Below are 15,797 nucleotides of genomic sequence, written 5' to 3' on the forward strand. Positions count from 1 at the left end.
GTGGGGGTGCTTTGCTGCAGAAGGGACTGGTGCACTTCACAAAGTAGATGGCATCATGAGGCAGGACAATTATGTGGATACATTGAAGCAACATCTCAAGACATCAGTCAGGAAGTTAAAGCTTGGTCGCAAATGGGTCTTCCAAATGGACAATGACCCCAAGCATACTTCCAAAGTTTTGGCAAAATGGCTTAAGGACAACAAAGTCAAGTTATTGGAGTGGCCATCACAAGGCCCTGACCTCAATCCTATAGAAAATTTGTGGACAGAATTGAAAAAGCGTGTGCGAGCAAGGAGGCCGACAAACCTGACTCAGTTACACCAGCTATCTGAAACGTTTGACCCAAGTTAAACCATTTAAAGGCAATGCTACCAAATACTAATTGAGTGAGAAAGTGGTGATCCTAACTGACCTAAGACAGGGAATTTTTATTATTAAATGTCAGGAATTGTGAAAAACTGAGTTTAAATGTATTTGGCTAAGGTGTATGTAAACTTCCGACTTCAACTGTACATTTATTATACATGTAATGTAATCAATAAGTTCTAATATGGTAACAGGAATATGTATATTTCAAGTTAGAATGCAACATTCTCTAATAGGGTTGGCTTCAGTTATATTCATCCTTTTGAACCTTCTCTCTCATCTTGGATGCTGGTCTCAATCTGATCTCCCAGGGTGGAGAACGTTGGCCGTTCCTCAGCGCTGTATCCCCAGCACGCCATCATCATACTATGAATCTGTTAAATAAAACAATGGAAGGTTACAAAAACAGGAAAAATAATAACTTTCATACCTGAGACATCCCTATGTCTAGTGTCTATGCCTGTAAAAACTCAGGATAGGACCAGTATTAATGAATTAATCTTAAAGTGTGACTTTGTGCACTCCTCAACACGCATTTAAAATAATTGTGTTGTTGTGAGTATGGACTAGCTAAAGCAGCATTTCCCAAACTTGGTCCTTGGGACCCCAAGGGCTACACATTTTGGTTTTTGGCAAATTAGGGTTAAGTGCCTTGTTCAAGGGCACATTGATGGATTTTTCACCTTGTCGGCGTAGGCATTTGAACCAGTGATCTTTCAGTTACTGGTCCAACAATCTAACCTCTAGGCTATCTGCCACCCTAAGCGTGGCACATGGCTGTGGAAGGTGTCTTACTCTGGGTGGGCAGAGTGGTGGAGCAGGCAACCTCCAGTTGTCCTTCAGGATATCAACCAGATGCATTGAAATGGAGAGACCCTGCATGTCATTGCCAATCTCCTGCATATATAGCTTTAAATGTGCAGTGGATGTGAGAGAAAATATGTCAGAATCAAATTAGGCATTTATGGGCAGGTAATGTACAATCATAATAGTTTAGTTAAAATCATTGACACAAAAAAATGAAAATATTTTTTTATGAGCTTAAAGTAATGTAATGTCAGGGTTGGTAGATTTGAGATAGCTCAAGCTGAAACACAGATATTTAATGAGACCAGTAGAACAAGGTATTAAGGCTTGGTTAAGCCACTTACCCTCTTTGGGTTGCAGTTGTGCTCACAATAGGAGAAGAGCTCATGAAGGACGACTCCAAAACTCCAGACATCTGACTTGTGTGAGAATTTGGACTCTGTGATGGACTCTGGGGCATACCTGGGTATGAACAGAAGCCTTATTAGAAGACAACTTGCCTTAGAGCTAATTTCCATAGAAAATGAAGATGCTCTCAGCAGCACTTCAAGTCTATTGACCTGGATTCATTGGAGAATCAGGTGCGTTAGTGCATGAACAGAAATGTGCACACTATCGCGCTAACCCTAACAGTACTGTACTTTTACTTTGTGCCAGCAACATTGATGGATGTTCATCCAGCCTAGCACAGGACAGCTCAGTTTGGATCAGTAATGTGAAAAGGTAACAAGTGTCTCCAGGAAGAACACTGAAGTAGATCATGTCATTTCCACACATGAGTGGAAAGTAAATTCCAAATGCAATGGCAGTTACCAGAAAATGGGGCTTTCACCAGGATGTGTCACACGGTAGTACTCCTTGTCAAAGGGAATGATCTTTGTCAGGCCAAAATCAGCTATTTTGACCAGTGTGTCACTTGCTACCAGAATGTTCCTAGCAGCCAGATCCCGGTGCACGTAGCGCATGCTCTGCAAGTACTCCAATCCCTAAGTGTGCAAAACAACACAATTAAGGTTTTTCCCCTTTACAATGTAGAGATAAACAGTCTTGTATGGAATAGTCAGGGCTTCTGCTCTTTGAATTGGGCTCATACTTTACAGATTTGAGAGGCAAAAAGCAACATCCTCCTGTTGTTGACGAGCTGCCGGTTCTTCTCCAGGTATCCAATCAGACTGCCATAGGGCAAATATTCCATCACCAAGCTCATGCTGAGTCGACCTACCCAAAATGTGGATAAACATTCAGAGAGTTAACACAAACATTCCTGCCTTGAAACAGCTATTATTTACATGTAGGCTGAAGGTTCTTACTTCTAATACACTACCTAATCTTTTACATGTTTTTTCAAGAATAGGAAGAGAAAGAAGTTCCCTCTGGGGAAAAACAAATATTTATATTTTATTCAGTGTCTTGAGTATAAATAACAAAGAGGGCACATTTAAGAAGCTAATAAAGATATGGAGGTTGACAAAGACAGTTTTGAGATGGCCTAAAGTTATCAAGTAATGGCATTTCTGGCATTTCAGCTATGATTATGAAAATCACAAAGATTTCAGCCCATTTTATGTTCCATTGACTGTTGCATGGTCTATTGACATTGACTGAAAGGATACCAAAAACCCCAACAAACTTCAAATATGAGTTTGTCTAGTGACACTTCATAGAACAGGTACATTTCCCATGCTATCAACTGTGGTGCAGCTGCAGATAACCTTTATTTCATAGGTGGCATTATAGCCTACAAAAAGTGTTATTGGGGTCTTGGTGTATGAATTTATTTGCATGTTCTTACCCATGCTGTAGCAGACACCCCTGTATTTGACAATGTAGTCACAATGCAGGGAGCGAATGGTGTTGATTTCCTTTTGAAAGTCTTCCAGGTTTGACTGCTTGTTGGGCTGTAGCTTCTTCACAGCAATCAGCTCGCCTGTGTTGTCCCCCAGAGGATCATATCGGCACAGCTCAACACTGCCAAAGTTCCCCTAAATACAATGAGGACAGAACGTTTTATATTAAAACATGTACTGTAATATACAGTACAACAGGTTGGGGGTGTTCGTATTTTAACCTAGTCAATTCTAGGATTGAGTTCTGAATTAGATTAAATTGATGTATTGAAAACGGTCATAATTGAAAGGAATGTTCACCACTCCAATTCCTGAATTAAAGTTACTGTATGTTGAAATAGATTTGACCCTTGGTACAGGATGCCTAAAATGTTTTGTTCAGAATAGTGTGGATTGCAGAAGGATAGGAGAACACTGTCCTCTTGTGGTACATGATAAAAAGTGAAGTGACCATTTCTAGGGCTTAGTTTTTTTCTCATTATTTTCTTTTGTCCCCCAAATAACATCTGGAAGCAGAGAGTCAGTCGACTTGCGTTCAGCCATGCATTATTTTTTTAGAATCAACATAAAGGCACAATGTGTCATTTCAACTACCTGACCCTGCCACTTTGTTTGGTGAGCCAGGGGATAGGGCTGGGGAAATGCAACTACTCTCAATGTCATAGACGGAGCTACTGTATGGATGCAAGGACTGACAGTAGCCTGTAAGAAATTAATCATCATAGCTTTTTAAAGCTATACAATGTTTGTTTACAAAGACTCAATTAACAACAAAAGGAGATGAGAGGTGGAAGCACAGCATGTGTGAAAGCAACTCATGCAGGTGACAAGTTACCTTCCCCAGAGGGGAGATATAGCGCAGGTGTCTCTCCTCATACACTGATTGGTCCTGCTGGTGGGAGGGGCCTAATGCTCTGTCCCTGTCAGGGAGAGGCTCCGCAGCATGGAGTATCACGTAATCTATGGCACAGGAAGAAAGGCGCTCAGAGGCTATGTCACTACTGATGCCTTTCATAAATCACATAGGGACAGATTTAAAAGTGTTTGCCTCAGAGCAAAGATTAAAGGAATACAGGAATTAAAGGTTATCAATAAGTAGAGGGCAGTTTAAGGTAACTGTCCAGTGTTTCCAGATTTCTATGAAATATGACCTATAATTACTTACAAATGAGTGAAATAGTTTCCCCTTCCAAAAAATGCTAATTAAGTACATTAAAAGCAGATGTTCTGTGTTGGAATGAGTTCTTCGGGCTATACGCATAGGATAACCCTTTTTGGTTACAGATAGAACCCTTTTGGGTTCTACATGGAACCCAAAAAGGTTCTACCTGACACCAAAAAGGGTCCTACCTGGTAAGACTGCCCCCGACAAAAATGTTTTGGGGTCAACCAAAAGTTTTTTAGAATGTGTATTTTTGCATATATAGACACACCCTATGTTTGAGTAAAATCAACTATATGTAGGCTACTGAGCTTGTCTGATGCTTTAAGCACTGCGATTAAAAATGAAAACACACAAATTACAAAAGAGGGAGCCAGAGATCAATGGAGCTTAACCAGAAGAAATAAACCTCTTCCCGACCTTTCTCCCGCTGCTGCTGGCCTTTGCAGATTCTGCCTTTAAGCTCCTGAAGTTGCCGGTAATAGGCTGCACCAGCGATCGGCAACCTTTTCCATTTGGAGTGCCAAGTTATCGTACCATTTCTACTGAGTTGTGTGCCAGTTATGATTTCATATGCACATTTTCGTGGAACAGTTTCAATTAATTTATAATAAAGTCTTTATATCTGAAAATCAATGTCGTGGTTAATCAAAATGTAATCTAAATTAAAATGATACAAATCTAAAAGTAACTTCTATTGCCATTGCTACGTTGAGGAACTATTGTTAGTCTCAATGGATGTAAAAACAGACTTCCTTTACTTGCTGTTTGAGGCAAAGAAAAAATTACTTAGAGAAGCACCACAGTGATGGTGAGTTAAGACAATCAGAAAAAGTACCAGATCCCCAAATGGGCCATTTATAGGCCTACATTTGCATGCATGCCAGTTAGCCTAGGCCTACTTCTATGAGTAATCAGATGTGTTTCCTTACTCAAGATTGACAAGAGCACTACAAACAAAAGACAATTAATAAATTGACAACTCGTAAATGGAATGAAATAAACCAAAACTTTGTTCTCAAAAGTATAGCCTAGGTTGTGCGCTCTGCAAACAACTTGTCCACTTCTACAATGACAATGATAAGACTGGAGTAATAATAATATATTAAATGCATTAATAGAAATGACCCTAACCAAACAAACATTGCAGATTTGAAATCTTGGGAATTAACGGTCGGCTAAATGTAGCCTACTACCGGTGATACTGGTGTGCCATCCCCATGGCCTCAGCAATGGATTAGTCCACTTAGACAGGTGTAAATCAGACAGGTGTCTTTCCTACCATACATTTTTTTTTTTAAATATATCGACTAAAAAAATCTTGGTCGACCAAGCAATCAACCAGTCGACTAAATAGGGTCAGCCCTACTACCTGGAACCAAAAAGGTTCTCTTATGTGAACAGCTGAAGAACCCTTTTTTCTAAGAGTGTAGAACAAACAGGTCAATAAAAGACAAAGCCCCTAAACTAAAGGCCAGTTTGTGTTTAGCTGTGTTTTATTAAACAAATTCCCACCTGAAAATAGCAGATAGAAACTATAATTCTGGACCACACCGGGTGTTTTAAGTAACATGGTTTGGATTCATTAGCGAGAAGTACCTGACGTTATCAGACTGTTCAGTTGGCGAATGATGCTTCGACAGGAGGGCCTGAATGCAGGCTGGTAGTTCATACACTGACTGATAAGATCCGCCAGCTCTGTCCACTCTGAGGAGGGTAACTGCTTGTAGGTCTCGTAAAACTGCAGCTTCTGCTTGAAAGAAGCAGAGGTTGATTCAACATACTGGGTTTCTACAAAAACGCTGTGGTGAATTTGTGTGGAATTTGACCACATATTTTCTGAAAACCGCTTAAAAAGTAATTAACATTGGATTAATGTAAGTGTAATACTCAGGATGTAGACAAAGACTAATCCAAGGAGAATTAACAGTTGGTAATTTCATGTGGGTTATACAGTGAAAATAAACTGCACTTGATTTTCCTGAAACTATAATTGTATAGGTTTCATGAATATATAACTTTGGCCCTTATCCATAGGGTAAGTCAATATCAGATACTGTACATTGTTGTGTTAGTGGTAGTAAAAGGTGGGAGTTTACCCTCTCGAGGTCCAGGCCCTGTAGTGGTGCCTGTCCTCCATTGAATAGCTCCCACAGCGTGGCACCGAAGCTCCACTTATCACACTCCAGCTCTAGCCTCTCTGGAGCCTCCAGCACCTCCGGAGCTACCCATGGAATCCTGTCAAGCACCACTGTACACACACACACACACACACACACAGCCCATACAGTATATACAGAACACAAACAGTTAAAAGCATGAGGTTCTTAAATAAAACATCACTTTTCGAAGCCATTCCCAGTGTGCATGTATACTCTCTGCATGACATTATGATAACTGTTTACCATCTCTGCCCAACATTGCCAAGTTGATGCCCGGGTCACTCAGCTTAATGAATGGAGAACTTCCTTGGGATGCGTCCCCCTCTCTGGCCAAGAGCAGATTTTTGGCACAAATATTCCCATGAGTAATGTTTTTCTCTTCCTATTTGATGAAGGAAGAGACAGAATGTAACAGTCTATTTGAATAGTTCTTAACGAAAGTGTATGCTCAAACAATGAGCAAGTAGTAGCAGTTTAACTAGTGTATACACTAGTATTGACAATGAAGGAATGTCTAAGGATAGTTAATCAAACATCTAATGATAATCTATTTGAACAAAGGTGCTTCCACAGAAAACATACAAAATACTTCCGCAGAAGTTATGTATTATCAACTGAAGAGAAAGAGAAATCAGGCCAAAGATCACGTTCATCTCACCAGGAAATTGAGCGCACTAGCCAGCTGTTTGGCTACGTCAAGTTTCCAGCTGACCGACACTGACCCTTCCCTCTTCAGGAACAGGTCAAGGGCCCCACACTTGATAAACTCCTGCACCATGACGTCTGCAAGGTTAAGAGATGACCAGCGCAGCATGATTAGATGTGTTACAATAGCAGCAGCTCCTTGAGAGAGAGTTGAGTCAGAACTGCTCTAAGCCCCCACAGAAAATGAAGTGGAACTGCATTAGCAGATTCTGTAGCACTTTAGATTACAGTGCCCTTAATACCGTGTCACTACTCATATAATTACAATATAACAAGTATTTACGGCAATTTACGGCAGTAACCCTAACTCTAACAGTAGCCTTAACACTGACCTCAGCCCTAACACTATAACCTGTAGTTAATTTAAATTGTGCCTGGATTTTTAAAATATTTTTTTTAAGGTTTGGTGATTTTGTAGAAATCTGTGAGAAATGGGATGTTAAGTTGAGCGGTTGATGCTTACTCACTCTTGGATCTGTGAACACTTATCCCATAGACAAGGAGAAGGTGCTTGTGGGAAATCTGGCTCATCAAGCTGGCAGCTTCAAAGAATGACTAGAAATGACAAGCAAACAAATACTTAGAATGTGTGACCACTGTAGCTACTCTCCTTTTATTTGGACAGGATTTTCTTCAGTAAGGTGTAACAAGGGGTTGATACAGGCGTTGGTATCCTATCTTAGCTACTGTTTCATGTGGCAAAAAGCTACAGCCACCTGCTCTAAAACATCCCGTAGGATTCAAGAGACAATGAAACACATCCGATAATGCGTTTTTAGAATATTCCAAAAAGAGCTGATATAACATGACACAACTTAACAAACCCCTCCAAAAAGTTTTCTAAAAGGGTCTATGTCTTTAGATGCTTAGTTTGTTATACCATAGACCACCCCTTCCCAAATGGAAAAACCCTCCAACTGAAACTGGCTACTTGATTAATAATAATAATAAAAATAATAATATATATATATATATATATATATTACCTTTTAACTAGGCAAGTCAGTTAAGAACAAATTCTTATTTACAATGACGGCCTACACCAGCCAATCCCGGAGGACGCTGGGCAAATTGTACGCCGCCCTATGGGACTCCCAATTCCCACAGGTTGTGATACAGCCTGGAATCTAACCAGGGTGTCTGTAGTGACACCTCAAGCACTGAGATACAGTGCCATAGACTACTGCACCACAAAATCGTTTTTTTCTTTGACGTTGTGATTGTTGTTAAAGAGTAATTATATTGTGCCGAGCGTATTGCTCTTACAGTTGATTGGATCATTTAACTCAATACATGTCAATTAAAGTAAAGTAGGATATTAAAATGGTCCTCTTATTATTGATTAAAACTAAAAGGACTCATAACATTCAGAAAAAAACTCAGCACCTGGGTTTAAACAAGAACACCTTCTGGTAGATATGGACTAATGCCACGAATGGGGAAATTACAATTCTGATGCAGCCACAGTATCACATTCTATTTGACTTCTGAAATGCACATGATCTGTTTTGCATACCTCCCAGCAGTTTTTGTGGTTTGCATCCAGCTCCTTAAGCAGAACATCTGTCACATGTCTCTCCCCATCACGGATGTCTATCTTGCTGCCTTTGAAGATTCGCGTGAAGGATCCCTGTCCCAAGCTTTCAGACTGACAGAAATTATACACACAGTAAAGTGAGTAAACCATTCATTCACTCAAACTGTCATTCATGGCCTTGCCCGTCTTCCCTTATACAGGATTTGTCATAAGACAGAATTCATTTAAACTTGAATGGCATTAAACCCACATAACAGAGAACTGATAGGATGTTTGAGTAAAGCTCCAGGCTTCTACTGAACTCACCCATCGCAGATCCTCGTACTTGATCATGTGGAACTGGATGTGACTGGGTTTGGTCCTTTGCAGCATCGGAGACCCCTGTGTCTCTACTGAGCTGCTACCGCGGATGATGACCATGTTTGAGAGTTCTACAGCAAGTAAGGTGTAGTTTTTGTGATGAATGATGTAGCATTATGCAGATGTATCATTGCTAATTGTTATGATTGAGATATGTATAATCAAATAAATATTATGTCTTCTGATTTCAATATGAAATATATTTTAGTCTCATTTGATTGTGAAGTAACCAATGGTCAATGATCAGAATCCTAAGATTTAGCTTTAAGTTTGAGCCAAATAAATATTCAACTGGCTTGTTGTCCTGTACCTTTCGGTCGAGGTGGACAACATCTTTCCAGCTTGACAGGAACCTCAGCCAGGAGCAGCTTGCTTTGTTGGAAGAAGTCAGTGAGTTCCCTCAAGCTGAGGAAGGACTTGTGGACCCCCGAAAGACTGAATTGTTCATTCTTCATAATTAGACAGTCTTTGTAATCCAGCCCAAGAGGAGTCTAAGAGAATATTGAAAAGTACACCCCGTAACACATTATTTGGGGCGGCAGGTAGCCTAGTGGTTAGAGCGTTGGACTAGTAACCGAAAGGTTGCAAGATCGAATCTCCGAGCTGACGTTCTGCCCCTGAACAAGGCAGTTAACCCACTGTTCCTAGGCCGTCATTGAAAATAATAATTTGTTCATAACTGACTTGCTTAGTTAAATAGAGGTAAAATATTCAGAAAATGCTGCTGTTGTCAATCTGCCGCCATAGGCAGCCTCCTAATCTTGCCTAATGAGCCTGCTAGCTAGCTACTTGTGTCAAAATAAGCACTATTTTGGACAACAGAACAACTAGCTAGGTAGCTAGCAAAGACTAGCTAGCTATATGCCTAAACTACAGAAATCATGATGACGATAACTAGGCCAAATTGTCATACATTCTTCTTCGCTACCACAGATTCTCACAAGGTCAGACTCCAAAATGGGAAAATGATTACAAGAAAGAAGTCAGTCACTGTTGTCGATTTCCATTGCTACTTGTAATGTTAAAAAGGAAAGAAAAGACAATCCCATTTTTCTAAATTAGATTGCTATCTAGGCTACTCACCAGCCTACAGATCTGAATCATCACTAGAATAGTTATTTATATGTTATTGAGTAGGCCTGTATCTTTGTTTAATCTAATTATTCTAATTATTAATCTAACAATACAAATCCTTATTGTTTTGTAAGATATGTAAGGTCTTTTATATGTTGCAATAAAGTTGACTAATGTAGTAGCATTTCATTTTTAATAGATTTTCACTTGGTAATGAGTAATAAGTAATTATATAGAAATTGCTTATAGGTAACTATAAAGTTACACTTCACTTTAAATAGCTAAATCCTGTGTAACAACTAGCAAAAACTTTGTACTTATGCAGAGGTTTCATTACATACAGCCGAGAAGAACTACTGAATATAAGATCAGCGTCAACTCACCATCAGTACGACCAAGAATATGTTTTTTGCGACGCGGATCCTGTGTTCTGCCTTACAACCAGGACAACGGAGTGGATTACATGCAGCGACCCAAAAAAACGACTCAGAAAAAGAGGGAAACAAAGCGGTCTTCTGGTCAGACACCGGAGACGGGCACACCGTGCACCACTCCCTAGCATTCTTCTTGCCAATGTCCAGTCTCTTGACAACAAGGTTGATGAAATCCGAGCAAGGGTAGCATTCCAGAGGGACATCAGAGACTGTAACGTTCTATGCTTCACGGAAACATGGCTAACTGGAGAGACGCTATCCGAAGCGGTGCAGCCAGCGGGTTTCTCCACACATCGCGCCGACAGAAACAAACATCTTTCTGGTAAGAAGAGGGGCGGGGGCGTATGCCTCATGGCCAACGTGACATGGTGTGATGAAAGAAACATACAGGAACTCAAATCCTTCTGTTCACCTGATTTAGAATTCCTCACAATCAAATGTAGACCGCATTATCTACCAAGAGAATTCTCTTCGATTATAATCACAGCCGTATATATCCCCCCAAGCAGACACATCGATGGCTCTGAACGAACTTTATTTAACTCTCTGCAAACTGGAAACGATTTATCCGGAGGCTGCATTCATTGTAGCTGGGGATTTTAACAAGGCTAATCTGAAAACAAGACTCCCTAAATTTTATCAGCATATCGATTGCGCAACCAGGGGTGGAAAGACCCTGGATCATTGTTACTCTAACTTCCGCGACGCATATAAAGCCCTGCCCCGCCCCCTTTCGGAAAAGCTGACCACGACTCCATTTTGTTGATCCCTGCCTACAGACAGAAACTAAAACAAGAGGCTCCCACGCTGAGGTCTGTCCAACGCTGGTCCGACCAAGCTGACTCCACACTCCAAGACTGCTTCCATCACGTGGACTGGGAGATGTTTCGTATTGCGTCAGACAACAACATTGACGAATACGCTGATTCGGTGTGCGAGTTCATTAGAACGTGCGTTGAAGATGTCGTTCCCATAGCAACGATTAAAACATTCCCTAACCAGAAACCGTGGATTGATGGCAGCATTCGTGTGAAACTGAAGGCGCGAACCACTGCTTTTAATCAGGGCAAGGTGTCTGGTAACATGACTGAATACAAACAGTGCAGCTATTCCCTCCGCAAGGCTATCAAACAAGCTAAGCGCCAGTACAGAGACAAAGTAGAATCTCAATTCAACGGCTCAGACACAAGAGGCATGTGGCAGGGTCTACAGTCAATCACGGACTACAGGAAGAAACCCAGCCCAGTCACGGACCAGGATGTCTTGCTCCCAGGCAGACTAAATAACTTTTTTGCCCGCTTTGAGGACAATACAGTGCCACTGACACGGCCTGCAACGAAAACATGCGGTCTCTCCTTCACTGCAGCCGAAGTGAGTAAGACATTTAAACGTGTTAACCCTCGCAAGGCTGCAGGCCCAGACGGCATCCCCAGCCGCGCCCTCAGAGCATGCGCAGACCAGCTGGCCGGTGTGTTTACGGACATATTCAATCAATCCCTATACCAGTCTGCTGTTCCCACATGCTTCAAGAGGGCCACCATTGTTCCTGTTCCCAAGAAAGCTAAGGTAACTGAGCTAAACGACTACCGCCCGTAGCACTCACATCCGTCATCATGAAGTGCTTTGAGAGACTAGTCAAGGACCATATCACCTCCACCCTACCTGACACCCTAGACCCACTCCAATTTGCTTACCGCCCAAATAGGTCCACAGACGATGCAATCTCAACCACACTGCACACTGCCCTAACCCATCTGGACAAGAGGAATACCTATGTGAGAATATTGTTCATCGACTACAGCTCGGCATTCAACACCATAGTACCCTCCAAGCTCGTCATCAAGCTCGAGACCCTGGGTCTCGACCCCGCCCTGTGCAACTGGGTACTGGACTTCCTGACGGGCCGCCCCAGGTGGTGAGGGTAGGCAACAACATCTCCTCCCCGCTGATCCTCAACACTGGGGCCCCACAAGGGTGCATTCTGAGCCCTCTCCTGTACTCCCTGTTCACCCACGACTGCGTGGCCACGCACGCCTCCAACTCAACTCAATCATCACAGTGGTAGGCTTGATTACCAACAACGACGAGACGGCCTACAGGGAGGAGGTGAGGGCCCTCGGAGTGTGGTGTCAGGAAAATAACCTCACACTCAACGTCAACAAAACTAAGGAGATGATTGTGGACTTCAGGAAACAGCAGAGGGAACACCCCCCATCCACATCGATGGAACAGTAGTGGAGAGGGTAGCAAGTTTTAAGTTCCTCGGCATACACATCACAGACAAACTGAATTGGTCCACTCACACAGACAGCATCGTGAGGAAGGCGCAGCAGCGCCTCTTCAACCTCAGGAGGCTGAAGAAATTCGGCTTGTCACCAAAAGCACTCACAAACTTCTACAGATGCACAATCGAGAGCATCCTGGCGGGCTGTATCACCGCCTGGTATGGCAACTGCACCGCCCTCAACCGTAAGGCTCTCCAGAGGGTAGTGAGGTCTGCACAACGCATCACCGGGGGCAAACTACCTGCCCTCCAGGACACCTACACCACCCGATGCTACAGGAAGGCCATAAAGATCATCAAGGACATCAACCACCCGAGCCACTGCCTGTTCACCCCGCTATCATCCAGAAGGCGAGGTCAGTACAGGTGCATCAAAGCTGGGACCGAGAGACTGAAAAACAGCTTCTATCTCAAGGCCATCAGACTGTTAAACAGCCACCACTAACATTGAGTGGCTACTGCCAACACACTGTCAATGACACTGACTCTACTCCAGCCACTTTAATAATGGGAATTGATGGGAAATGATGTAAATATATCACTAGCCACTTTAAACAATGCTACCTTATATAATGTTACTTACCCTACATTTTTCATCTCATATGCATACGTAGATACTGTACTCTATATCATCGACTGCATCCTTATGTAATACATGTATCACTAGCCACTTTAACTATGCCACTTGGTTTACATACTCATCTCATATGTATATACTGTACTCGATATCATCTACTGTATCTTGCCTATGCTGCTCTGTACAATCACTCATTCATATATCCTTATGTACATATTCTTTATCCCCTTACACTGTGTATAAGACAGTAGTTTTTTGGAATTGTTAGTTAGATTACTTGTTCGTTATTACTGCATTGTCGGAACAAGAAGCACAAGCATTTCGCTACACTCGCATTAACATCTGCTAACCATGTGTATGTGACAAATAAAATTTGATTTGATATGTACTCTGTGTATCACTGTGTTTATTTTCTCACTTGGACGGCACTTTCAGAAGCTGATGATTAGATTGTCAGAATGGTTAACGTACTTTGTAGGTACACTTCAGGTAAGTACACGTCAAGATACACTTAATTTTAAATAGATAAATCCTGTGTAACACCTATTAATTACATTGTACTCATGTAGATATTACACATACTCTGTAATGTACTTGTGGGTTTATCCTCTCACAGCTATACAATTAGGGTCAGGTTGCCAGGATGGCTAACGTACTATATGAGTACACATATATAAGTACACATGGGCTCTCGAGTGGTGCAGTGCAAGAGGCGTCACTACAGTCCCTGGTTTGAATCCAGGCTGTATCTCATCCAGCTGTGATTGGGAGTGTCATAGGGCGGCGCATAATTGTAATTAAGAATTTGTTCTTATTAAAATAAAAAGCTGGACGTAATGACATCACAACTTTAAACAAAATACATAGAATGTCGAAATAAAATGAAGTGGTTGAAGTATTTATATTACTCATTTAGTCAAAATAAAATAAAATTGTATTAGTCATGGGGACGACAACATTGATGCACTTATTGATGAAGCCAATGACTGATGTGGTGTACTCCTCCATGCCATCGGAGGAATCCCGGAACATATTCCAGTCTGTGCTAGAAAAACAGTCCTGTAGCTTAGCATCTGCTTCATCTGACCACTTTTTTATTGATCAAGTCACTGGTGCTTCCTGCGTTAATTTGGCTTGTAAGCAGGAATCAGGAGGATAGAATTATTGTCAGATTTGCCAAATGGAGGGTGAGGGAGAGCTTGGTACGTGTCTCTGTGTGTGGAGTAAAGGTGGTCCAGAGTTTTTTTCCCTCTGGTTGCACATTTAACATTCTGATAGAAATTTGGTAAGACCGATTTAAGTTTCCCTGCATTAAAGTTGCCGGCCACTAGGAGTGCCGCCTCTGGGTGGGCGTTTTCCTGTTTGCTTATGGCGGAATACAGCTCATTGATTGCGCTCTGAGTGCCAGCATCAGTTTGTGTTGGTATGTAAAACAGCTATGAAAAATATAGATGAAAATTCTCTAGGTAGATAGTGTGGTCTACAGCTTATCATGAGATACTCTACCTCAGGCGAGCAAAACCTCAAGACTTCCTTAGATATTGTGCACCAGCTGTTATTGTAAATAACAAAAATACATAGTCAGCAGCCTCTCGTGTTACCAGTCACCGCAGATCTATCCTGCCGATACAGCGTATAACCAGCCAACTGTTACGGTTTTCTTGCGGTGAAGGAGAGTCGGACCAAAATGCAGTGTGGTATTCTTGATACATGTTTAATGACGACGAAAAAACAAACAATACAAAAACAACAAACGTAACGTGAAAACCTATACAGCCTATCTGGTGCAAACAAACACAGTGACAGGAACAATCACCCACGAAACACTCGGAGAATATGGCTGCCTAAATATGGTTCCCAATCAGAGACAACGATAAACACCTGCCTCTGATTGAGAACCACTCCAGACAGCCATAGACTATGCTAGAAAACCCCACTAAGCCACAATCCCAAATACCTACGAAAAACCCCAAGACAAAAACACACCACATAAAAAACCCATGTCACATCCTGGCCAGACCAAAATAATAAAGAAAACACAAAATACTAAGACCAGGGCGTGACACCAACTGTATGTTGATAATGTCGTTGTTCAGCCACAACTCTGTGATGCATAAGATATTACAGTTTTGAATGTCCCGTTGTGGGTTTAATCTTCCACGTAGGTCACCCATTTTATTTTCCAAAGTTTGCACATTTTCTAGCAGAATGGAAAGCAGTGGGGGTTTATTCGATTGCCTATGAATTCTCAGAAGGCAGCCCGCCCTCCGGACCCTTTTTTTCTGCCTTCTCTTCACGCAAATGACAGGGATCTGGGCCTGTTCCCGGGAAAGCAGTATATCATTCACATCGGGCTCGTTGGACTAGTTAAAGGAAAAAAAGGATTCTGCCAGTTTGTGGTGAGTAATCGCAGTTCTGATGTCCAGAAGTTATTTTTGGTCATAAGAGATGGTCGCAGCAACATTATGTACAAAATAAGTT

The 15,797-nt window shown here is 41.8% G+C and overlaps 1 protein-coding gene across 3 annotated transcripts in view; it reads right to left on the reverse strand.

Annotated features, from left to right (window-relative positions):
• Positions 1 to 394: 394 nt before the first annotated feature.
• Positions 395 to 15,797, reverse strand: part of jak3 (Janus kinase 3 (a protein tyrosine kinase, leukocyte)) — a 38,143-nt gene continuing 22,740 nt past the window's right edge. For all 3 annotated transcript variants that reach the window (XM_024423153.2, XM_024423152.2, XM_024423151.2), the window contains exons 10-24: positions 9,258 to 9,438; positions 8,894 to 9,018; positions 8,567 to 8,698; positions 7,518 to 7,605; positions 7,004 to 7,128; positions 6,589 to 6,727; positions 6,283 to 6,434; positions 5,783 to 5,933; positions 3,857 to 3,981; positions 2,967 to 3,156; positions 2,268 to 2,392; positions 1,988 to 2,160; positions 1,519 to 1,636; positions 1,163 to 1,276; positions 395 to 741 (exon numbers count right to left, since the gene is read on the reverse strand). In XM_024423153.2, coding sequence (XP_024278921.1) covers positions 622 to 741; positions 1,163 to 1,276; positions 1,519 to 1,636; positions 1,988 to 2,160; positions 2,268 to 2,392; positions 2,967 to 3,156; positions 3,857 to 3,981; positions 5,783 to 5,933; positions 6,283 to 6,434; positions 6,589 to 6,727; positions 7,004 to 7,128; positions 7,518 to 7,605; positions 8,567 to 8,698; positions 8,894 to 9,018; positions 9,258 to 9,438 — 2,058 coding nt within the window. In that variant the 3' untranslated portion in view covers positions 395 to 621. The remainder of the gene's footprint in view (positions 742 to 1,162; positions 1,277 to 1,518; positions 1,637 to 1,987; positions 2,161 to 2,267; positions 2,393 to 2,966; positions 3,157 to 3,856; positions 3,982 to 5,782; positions 5,934 to 6,282; positions 6,435 to 6,588; positions 6,728 to 7,003; positions 7,129 to 7,517; positions 7,606 to 8,566; positions 8,699 to 8,893; positions 9,019 to 9,257; positions 9,439 to 15,797) is intronic.

Source organism: Oncorhynchus tshawytscha, linkage group LG06 (assembly GCF_018296145.1).
Source record: "Oncorhynchus tshawytscha isolate Ot180627B linkage group LG06, Otsh_v2.0, whole genome shotgun sequence".
In the NCBI taxonomy this organism is placed as follows: Eukaryota; Metazoa; Chordata; class Actinopteri; order Salmoniformes; family Salmonidae; genus Oncorhynchus; species Oncorhynchus tshawytscha.